Source organism: Pterocles gutturalis, unplaced genomic scaffold (assembly GCF_000699245.1).
Source record: "Pterocles gutturalis isolate BGI_N339 unplaced genomic scaffold, ASM69924v1 scaffold23418, whole genome shotgun sequence".
NCBI classification, from domain to species: Eukaryota; Metazoa; Chordata; class Aves; order Pterocliformes; family Pteroclidae; genus Pterocles; species Pterocles gutturalis.
In genome coordinates this window covers 35,869-46,238 of record NW_010121088.1, presented here as the reverse complement: position 1 = coordinate 46,238, position 10,370 = coordinate 35,869, and the positions used below count along the sequence as shown (strand labels likewise).

Genomic DNA, 10,370 nt, shown 5'->3' with positions numbered 1-10,370 from the left:
TTCTTCATTGCAGGTACAAGATGAAATAGAAAAAGAGGATGTAGAATGATGGTATGCCATGGCCGTCCAGGAAATAGAGAAATAGGGTAGCTAGCAGGATAGGCGATTGGTTTGTGACAAAGCAGTTGCATGGCTAGAAATGAACATCATTGAAAGAGAGCTGAAGTCAAAATAATACAAAAGTTACTGAGGGCAAGCAAATTGTCTTGTATTTTAGCTGTGATGCTTGACAGCCATATCTATCTATGTAGATAGATGGTATGAATGAAAAATCTCTGCATAAAAGGTCCCCATGTCATACTAGAGGTCTAGCTGAACTCCTTCAGGATAAAAATCTAAGCCTTTGCACAGGAATGGCTTTGTTGGTTGCTTGTCTTTTAGCATCAAACCCAACAACTTCCTTGTCTGTGGTTTTTGACTTCGTTTAGCCTGTATTTCTCTTTACCCCGTCCACCCTCTTGTGTAATTGTTCAAGGTTGTCTATTTTCTGTGTAGAAACTGAGATTCTGAGATCATATATGCAAGACTTTTTTCTTTTCTTACAAGTACTTTCAGTTTTTGGACCAACATGAGTTTTTTTTCCCCATCAAAATTAACTAATTCTGAACCATTAATTGAAGGACATAAATGGCTTTGTCTACACATGCATGGTAATTGCATGCTGGAGAAATTTGAGCATCAAAACGAAATTTGAGCTCAAAACGTGTCCTAGTTGTATAGTATTCAGAGTATCTCTGATTATTACTATTTATTAATTACATTAAAAAATGCAAAATGTTGAATTTGTGTTAGAAAAAGTATTCCTGAGTGGAATTTCTGTTTAAGAATTCTTTTATATTTACAGAGAAACTGAGCCATACAAATATTTTTAAAAGTTTGCACTTCTTTAAGGCTATTTATTTTCTAAAAAAGAGGACTTGAATATTTTTGACGAATATACATGTGGTGTTAACGCTAACAAACGTCCATGCAATATATATCTTACATAATGAAGGAACTGAATATACAAGACCTACTCTATTTAACATACATATTGAAAATTTACAGTCTCGCCAATAGTTTAAAAAAGTTTTTCTTATTTGGCAGTATTTTTCTACAATTTGTTCAAATGTTCCACTTGATGTGTTTTGGTGAATAGTGAAATCTAGTCAGTGACAACCTGAGGTACTAAACATTTCTGTCTTACTTCGTTGTCTTCAAAGGTAATCTTTTTGTTCCTTTTAGGCTCTATCCATGAGTTGTGTATTACAGCGTTATTTGGCATGGGATCTGCTTCCACTATTGAAACAACTCGCTTTTTCATCTTACTTTTCAGAACTTTCTGAAACTTTTGCCTCGTGAATGCATAAAGTAGAGGGTGAAATATAGTTGTTCCATATGCCATTACTAGAAAACATAATCGCAGCTTTACCAAAAGGTCACTTGGGCCCAGACATAAGATGGTGGTGTTTAAAACAGAGATGGGTGTCCAGCAGAGAAGGAATGTTGAGATAATCAAGAGGGACATTCTGAAGACTCTCTTTTGCCGTTCTCGTCGCTCCCGGTGCCGTTTTACAGCTCGGCGTAGAGCAATTATGACAGACACAGAAGTCCTTACGCCAAAAACTACGTTTCGTCCTCCACTGCTGTGGGAAACGTCCGTAGTCTCATGCTGAGTGGTCAAAGAAATAGTTTTTTTCTTTCTAGCTTTCTTCTTTTGTCCGGTGGTAAATCTTGTACCAATCCGAATATTTAGAGCCTGGAGTATTTTGGTGTATGTAATTAGCATTACTATAACAGTGAAGAAAAAGATTGGAATCTGAACAAGAAGGTGGTAGTACATTCCTAGCTCAGTGTGGTACTCGTTTGTACTCACGCACAACAGTGTCTTATTTTCCCAAGTACTTGCACTTCGAAGACTGAAAAAGTTGACTTCAATGAAAGGAATCAGGAAGGAAAAAAGTGAAATGATCCATATTGACGTCATTAATATCACAGCCCTTCCCATGGTCAGAATTCGGTTGGCAGGTTTTACAGAGATGTCATATCGGTCCAGAGTGATAGCAAAGACGTTGATTGCGGTTGAAACGCTTGCAAAAGAGACACAAGCCTCGTGGAAGCAGCAGATGAGAGCAGTGTTACTCTCCAGTGAAAGCAGAAGGATAACTATAGTTAGAGGAATACATCCCACACAAATTATTACATCAAGTACATGAAGGTTCATTGTAATTATGTTACTGACAGAATTGATTAAGTTGGATTTCATACAGTAAAGTACCAGCACGGTGAGGTTGCTGCCGAGTCCCAAAACAATTTCTAACATCAAAAATCCCGTGAGAGATACTTGAAAGCTTAATGGGTATGACAGTGGTCTGTACATGTTGGTGTCGATGTCATCAATGGCATCTCGAACTGTAATGTTAGATTCAGACTGCATGTTGACTTCCAGAATGGGGAAGAAACACATTCTTTTGTTGCAGTTGTTTTTTCTCCTGAAAGGTGAAATAAAATATGGAACTATTTCATTTCATTTTTTTTTTAACACTTGCTGTAGGTAAATGCTGGGGAAGGAGGAGGGAGGCAAAACATCTGTTCTTATCAACCTCTTGATTTACTGTATGTTTTGAGCTTTAGTTGGCATGGACTCAAAAGCCTGAGGATCTAGAATAAGGTCTTTTCCTTTTTAAAGGAAAGCAGGATTTGTTTAAAAAAAAAAATGTGAAAAGCTTCCACTTAGGGAGACAAGGCTTTATTTATAGTGGTGTGGTTTTTACAAAGGGCCCAACTGTTGAATAAACTGTGCTGGTGCATTGCCTTTGTATTGTGTTGAGGGTCATTTTAGAAGAAGGTTGTTAAGTATTAACAAATTAGTACTTGAGATAATTTAAAAAAGGCTCTTGTGGAGAAAGAGAGTGATGGGAACATGAACCACTGTTGCTTATGTTTCATAAAAACCATTTAGATTATTTATGGCAATTTAGCAGCCTCTTATGAAGAGTTTACAGTAGTGCTGTGGGCTGAAACTTGAAGTTCTGTAATTCAGCAGATTTTTACAGAGCTTGAAGACTTCTATTCACTTTTATCTTGTGCACACCTACGTATATGAAACGTACCACTACAACAATTTTATATAGGTACATATAATTTCACATGCAAAACTTATGTGGGTTTGGGGGGGATAGAGTTTATTATAAAAATAGTATATTTCCTTTTTCTGATTTGAATATTCAATTTCTTTAAGAAATCAGTGCCTCCAGGGAATGGAAGAGTATTTAATTTTATTCCAGAATAGATTTAAGGGAAAAATTTTAGAAAATAATAGTTAAAAATAAAGTTGTCTCTTTAAGGGTTTTGTTAGGTGTTTTGTTTTCTTAATGCAAAATGCAGTTAAATCCAAGAGATTTATATAAATAGCATGTTTGTTTTAGGAATAAGTGAGGTTCAAAAAAAGTAACATTTCTTACACCTAGAAGATTTTTTATTTTGTGGCTCATCTTCTTTGTTTTACACATGCTGATAGGTTGAAAATGTAGCATCTGCATATGATACCTGATGTTTGTATTATTTATATTGTCAGCCAGCTCTTGAGTTTGTTATTAAATGAATAAATAAAAGAGAGGTTATTAAATTTCTTGTTATGATACTTGAGGGTTTGGGCTTTTTTTTTAGATAGGCTTAAATTTAAGAGGGCACGTACTTGGCATAAAAGTAAATTTAAATACAGACCTTTGTTCCATGCTGAATGCATTAAAAATGGATAGCACTAAGGTGAACAAAAATAAGCTCTTTTTAAGTTGAAGTATGAATTAAGCGTACTTGGGATACAGTATGCAAATAGATTTAATCTGTAGTTCTGAAAAGCCTCAATTGCACAATACTATTAATTGCAAATTGTATGATGAAAATTCTTGGTATGCTTCAGCAGTTATTTCACATGTGCCTCTTAAATACAAAAAATGTGAATTAGAATGTATTAGTCTCAGGTGTGAAATGAAACAAGAAATATTTCAAAAGCTTTGTTTAATTTCTAATTTAGGCACCCTCTATTAGGTTTATTTTAACCCCCAGGAATACGATTTGCTCTGTGTACGCTGTCCTGGCTGTGAATGGATTTAAAGAAACCATTCCAAATGCATTACCGGATAAATGGAGTTCTTTCATATTAGCAAAAGCTAGGAGGAGATCAAAAGCAGTTCTGCTAAAACAAATGACAATCTTAACTCTAACGTTATGCCAGCTGAAATTTTGTGAAAACAGAAAACTTCAGATGTGCTAAGTCTTAGGAATAGATAAAACATCACATCCTTGTTGCATTGATTAGATTTCAGTTAAATAAAAGCAGCAATGTCAAGGCAAGGAGCTAATTTACCCAATGCATCGCCTTTCTGGACAGTGGCTTTTCCCCTGCAAATGCTGAGCAGAGGTGGGGTGCATGCAACTGCTGACCTACCTGTTCTCTGTGCCTTAAGGGCCTTTCAGATCATTGCAGCAGCTTGTCATAAATTGATACATGGTGTCACTGACAGATATTTGACATGCACTGTAACCTGGAAACCAAGTGGTAGCTGGGCTCTTATTTTATTCCTTGCAGGTTTTGTTTTTTTGTTGTTGTTCCAGCACTTCAGCGGCAAAAAATTCTGATTAAACATGGGGACTTCTTAATTGCCTGAGATACTTCTACAGACCAGTGCATATTCTGCATGTCTGTTCTGAGTTTCAAGCCAGCAATAACAAATAAACCTTCTTTTAAGTGATGTTAATTTCTTTCCCCTGTTGCATTTTGTAGCAGCCTGGTTTTATTTTCCGGGTTTAAAAAAAAATAAATTCTGATCTCTGTGTTCAGAATGTATGTAGACATCCTTTAGTTTATGGTTGCGTATTTCTTTCGGTAATATTCCTGCTCATTACTTTTGAGTGATGGCTTAGTGAAAGAAGTTGCTATACATCATAAAATCCAGTTCATGTGCTTTGAGAGTAACCATGAGTTACCTAATTTGGTTTATTTTCGTTTAAGGAGAATACATAACAGACCATAAAATTGAGAGAAAAATATCCATTAGTCATTATGACAAATAAGTTATTTAATGAGTAGTATAGAAAAAGCTTGATTAAACCCTTATTCAGCTTGCTGGTGAAGTATGCATATTCTCCTTTTGGGAATTCATGTTTCATTGTTTCTTCATGCATCAGTAGTTTCCACAATTCTGGTTTTAAATTATAAATCCCTCTTTAAGAAATGCTCACCATTTTAAGAATCAATCATTGCACTCTTCTTCTAATGAAAATCTGAGCAGATGTGTTAGTCTTCCGTGTATATTGTTGAAATGTCGTGCACGTAAATGGTAATACAAGTGTATTCCATATTTTGTTTCTAATTCCTTTATGTCTTAGGAATACATTTTAGTGATGCATCCTGCTGCTTGTAGGTCATACAGCTAGAAAGATACCCAGTCAACTGCATTCTTCATATTGTCAGTTGTAAAACTGAATTAGTTGCTGCATGCCCTTGTAAAGGGGAGGAAAAAAAAGGTTAAAAGTAGGGCTTATAATTTCAAAATAGAAAATATATTCTTGCATTACTTTAATATTGCTTATTTTATGCATAAAAGGTCTCTTAGATATTATAGATTACATAGAAAATTGGTTAGTGTATTCACTATTTGCTGGTAAAATCATGTCATTCTTCTGTCAACTTACATGAATTTAGTTTTTTCGACAAGTTTCCTGTTCTCCAAATAGCACAGGTTACAAAAAACCCCAACTAGAAGCAATAACATTGGATGTAGAGTGTCTGTGACTAGAGCTAGAAAATGTAGTTTTATAGCTCTTGTGAGCAGGTAGTTTATACATACAACTCTCTTCTCTTCTAATGAGAAATTGAGCAGAGTCAATGAGTTTTACAGCAAAGATGTTTTTGTTTAATTTGCACACTGTTATAGTTTACTTTCTTGAAATAAAGGCTTAGCAAATCTGTGTTTTTAATAAATGGCTTGAATGTACAGGGTAATGAAATAAATCAGTTTTAAAAAAACCCAAAACAAAACAAAAAACCCAAAAGGGGGATTTCTTGAGCAATCAGAGATTAGTCATATTAGCCAACCTTCGTAAAGCGGTAAGTGTACACTAATTACAGACTATCTGATCCTTTAAAGACTAACTGAAAAAATCTGTAACATATTTAGAAATACTGCTGAGGGAGGAATAAAATATTCCCGATTGCATTCTGTGTTTTTTTTCCCCCGATACTGTATTAGCTTAAACTGCACTATGTTGTATTGAACAGAACAGGTTCTTGATATTCTACGAGACTTTCATACAAAATAACATTTTTCTACCATTGCGTTTTTAATGGGGAGGGGGAAATAGCATTTTAATATTTCCTGGTATAGCAAGATACTAGCGCTTAATTTAATTTCAGTCTGATATATTTCCTTTTTTCTCTGTGTTTTTTTTTTAAATTAAATGTTGTTTATTCTGCATACCATAATAAGGAACAGATCTTACCTCCACTAAAGATTTGATAAATTCTTGATGCAGGTGAAGCAGTTCCAGGTTGAAGGGATTCATTTTGTTCACTTGTTAGCAGAGTAGAAGGGGAAGAGGGTAATAAGCATATCTTCAAGAAATGACCTTAATGAAAATTTGTGCCTGTAGTGTGCCATTGTTTCAGCATACTGCTAATGTATACAACTGCTTTAGTTCTGGTTTACAGGCTGCTGCAGTCTCCCACTCTTCCTACTGTAGAATCAATAAGCATCTGAAAATACATAATGAAAGTAATTTAACATACTGAAGGCTTCTTGTCTCCAGAGACACCACTGAGATTCAAGCTTTCTAAAAAAGAAAAGCAGTGCTTCTGAGAGGAAAGCTTGCGATCGGCAGCTTTTGCAGAATGACAGCCTACCTTGTCGCTTCTCCTCACTGCAGAGAGATGCAGTGCGTTCACTAATTTTGATTGGTCAGTGATGTTGAGCTTAAATTGTGCTTCATATATGGGATTGATGCCCCCCCCCCCTCCCCATTTATATAAGGATTCTTTTATAAAAGGACTAAATTTACAAATGATTTATGAATTCTGGAGTGTATTAAGGGTATGCCAGTTTTATTTTTACCTTTTCACTCTTTGTGTACACTGGAAACCACATGACACTGAAAAAAAAGGGGATTAAACGTTTACTACTTAAAAAGCTTCCAACAATCTATATTTGAATTTGCTTGCTTTCCATTTGTGATTTTTTTTTTTTTCAGTCCTAGGAACATTTCTGAAATAAAACTGCCTCTTTGAGCCATGCCGAATTTCACATAATATGCTTATATGCATGTGAGCATTTAGGTCTTGTCTTGAATAAATTATATTCAGGACCAGTTGATACCTGCATGTATATTAAGAAAATTTCTATTAGGATTCACAAGAGATTATTCAGACCTTTGAAATGGGTTGATAATTCAGTTTAATTTGTGAATCAGAAAAGAATTCACCATGTACCATGTATGTATGTTAGTGTATGTTATTAGTTTTTTTTTAAATGTTAACTTCTGAAAAAAAAATCTTGTATGCTCCACATTAATTTTGCTATTTTGAAACTTCACAAGTTTTCGTAGGAGTGTCTTGCATGATGTTCTTGACCTTCACTTTGCAGGGAGCGGGGAATGTCTTCATTTTCACTTTTTTGTTTTGTAACTTATTTCTGAATCTGCTCTATCAGTATAAACAATGCTCACATGATGAGAAGGAAGAGAAGTGTAGCACAATCTCATTTTTAATTACTATTCATGCTAAAATAAAACTTGGAAATAAATTCAGTATACAACCCAAAATAGTATTTTTTTAAAATTGCTTTGCTGAAGTAAGTAATTTAAGAATATCTGAGTGTAAAATGTTCTGCTGGGAGTTTTTAATCCCCAATAAGTGGGGTGCTAGGGCTTTTTATGTTTGGTTGGGTTTTTTTTTTTTTCTTGATTTTAAATATTAGGTTTTTTTTTTTTTTTGAAGTTTGGTAAAATGCTAAATGTTAAAGCATGGCTCTTATATAAGCAGATCTATTAAGATTGCAGTTTTGGTCAAATTTTGATGGGGTCCTCTGTTTTTAATTTGTTAATGCAATTATAAAATGCAGTTGTGTAACGCAAATGTCTGCATTTCTTCTCTTTACCTTTTCTCTCAGACAACCATCCAATATATTATTTATCGTTAGGTAACAGCATATGTTATTTATTTTTTTCAGTGGCTACATATCCATCTAGCATGCTTCCTATTCCGTACTCCTTTACCTTCAGAAAATACCTGAATAAAGATTACGGAAACTTTGAACAAAGATCATAGACTTGGTAGGTACCAGCTGGCTGTGCTGAGTAGCAGCTGATTGAGCTCTTTGAGCTGTCTCCATTCTGTCTCTCTCCCAAGATCTTGAAACTGGTGATACCAGTATAGCTCCTAAGGGTGATGTGATAAAGAGGATTCCTGAAATGAAGGCATAAATACTAATCTATTAAAGAGATTTACTTGCTTCACTCTCAGTATGACTTAGGATAAGTAGGGAAGCCTGTCTAAATTTAAACAAAGGTATCTCCATCTTCCTTTCTAATTCTTCAGTGTGTGCCTGAACAAAGATGGCGCTGGGATATTGGACGAGCTGTAGTGTATAGAAAGAAAAAGATGTATACACGGAGGAAGATGGGAACAAGATTTTGGATATATTGTGGTTACGTGGTTCAAACACAGGCAAAGGGGTCATGAAAGACTTTCTATATTACAGGAGGTGATAATGGCAAAAGTTTTAGCTGCAAAAAGTGTTTGAGAGGAATGATAAGGTGCTGAGTTATGAACATATCAAGCTTAAGTTTTCTGGAGAGAAAAATCAGGCGAAGAAGTAGTGCCATATGGAGGCACAATCAGGAGTAGGTGGATGGATAGACGTGCTTACAAGCCATTGCTGTGCAGATGCTAGTTAAGATGGTGTGAAGAGATTACATCATCCTCAAAGGGTAGATAGGGAGGAGTAGGCAAAAAGAGCCTTGTGCAGACACCCTACATATACAGAAAAATGTGCTGTTCTTATACCTGTTTCTATATCAGTACGGAATGGAAGAGAAATAATTTGACAGGTGTTTTTGGGTTATAGGGGAGTGAAAAGTGGGGTGGAAAAGAGTGTAGAAATATTGGGGAACCACAGGAGTCTTAAACCAGGAATTCTGTGATGAAGGGTCTTAGGACTGAGAATGGCAACACAAGGGGAGAGGGAGACCCAGAATGTGCCAGAGAATAGGACTGTGAAGAGCTTAGTCTTTTGGGTCTGTGGGGGGAAAATGAATGCAGCGATTCAGGAGCTTGAAGCAGAGCGGAGCAGAAGGGAACAGATGCATCTGCATGTAAAGAGATGGAGAGTGCACAGGGACAGAGGTATCTGCAATTGCCATAGCATACACCCCTGTAGTACTTTTCAGTTCAATTCAGGAGTCATACCTGTCTGTTAGAGTATGTTTTTCTGTTTTGCTGAGAGCAGGAAGTAAAAAAAAAATTTGGAAGTTGTAGCATATTTCTTGGTCTTCCATCTTTTATGTCTTGTCTTACTGTCTTCACACAGGAAGTAATGCCTTAGCGTTGACTGTTTGTGTATTACGAAACGGTGGTAGGTCATTTGTAGATCTGGAGGTCTAAACTCTGCTGGTGAGTTGATAAGATGACCCTGAATGCCGCTTCATGTGCTGCAGTTTTTTGAAGAAGCTTACCTGGTTAAAAAGACACTCTTAGGTAGGCTCTTAAGGTCTAGCGGGGTGAAATGAAGTACTCAGTTCCAGTATTTTCTATCAGAGTCCTTGATTTTTGAGCTTTAGCATTCTTTCAATGTGCTTTAGCGTTTAACTTTTCATAAGCCTATCACAGACTGTCTTAATGTCCAGGTGTCATGGAACAGATGCACTCACGAAGGTCTTTATTGGCCTGGTTGGGAAACTGTGTCCACTTACTCCCCTTGTTTTTTGCACTATTCTTTTCTGTTTCTACATTTACATTCTCTGAATTCTTCAGCAGCACTTTCTATTTCTTTCTTTGGGCTGCATGTCTTGTTTCCTAGTTTGAATCTTGCTGCTCATTTAGTGGCTCTTTAGAATTTTACTCTTCTGTGTCTAAAAGTGTCATCTGTTCTCATATTTGCAAGAGACTTGTGCTCCTAACTTGTACAAATTTTTCAGTTACATATAATCTCTTTTGAGGTTAAGTCACTTTTGGAACTGAACAATGGGTGATTTTGGACATCTTGCCCTGAGATTGTTCTTTAGCCTCATTTACATGATGGTGCACAATTCCAGCTGGATAGGTTCTCCTGTACCTTGCACTTGTGTGCACCAGGCAGTGTGATGCCCAATTGTAGCATAGCTCTTCTGTATAGTTT

General features: G+C 35.9%; 1 protein-coding gene across 3 annotated transcripts; it reads right to left on the bottom strand.

The window, feature by feature from the left end:
* Positions 1–875: 875 nt before the first annotated feature.
* Positions 876–6,936, bottom strand: GPR22 (G protein-coupled receptor 22). Of its 3 annotated transcripts, XM_010077136.1 has the most exons (3): positions 6,884–6,925; positions 6,484–6,736; positions 876–2,471 (listed from the first exon to the last, which is right to left on the bottom strand). In XM_010077136.1, the coding sequence occupies exon 3, from the start codon at positions 2,444–2,446 to the stop codon at positions 1,145–1,147; it is 1,302 nt and encodes a 433-aa protein (XP_010075438.1). In that variant the 5' UTR covers positions 2,447–2,471; positions 6,484–6,736; positions 6,884–6,925; the 3' UTR covers positions 876–1,144. The 3 variants fall into 3 exon arrangements, with proteins under 3 accessions (XP_010075438.1, XP_010075437.1, XP_010075439.1); XM_010077135.1 differs by having other exon boundaries at positions 6,484–6,936; XM_010077137.1 differs by lacking the exons at positions 6,484–6,736; positions 6,884–6,925 and adding an exon at positions 4,430–4,461.
* Positions 6,937–10,370: the final 3,434 nt, after the last annotated feature.

Coding starts and splice junctions, on each gene's coding strand:
- GPR22 (XM_010077135.1), bottom strand. CDS start 2,446: ATGTGTTTCTTCCCCATTCTGGAAGTCAACATGCAGTCTGAATCTAAC.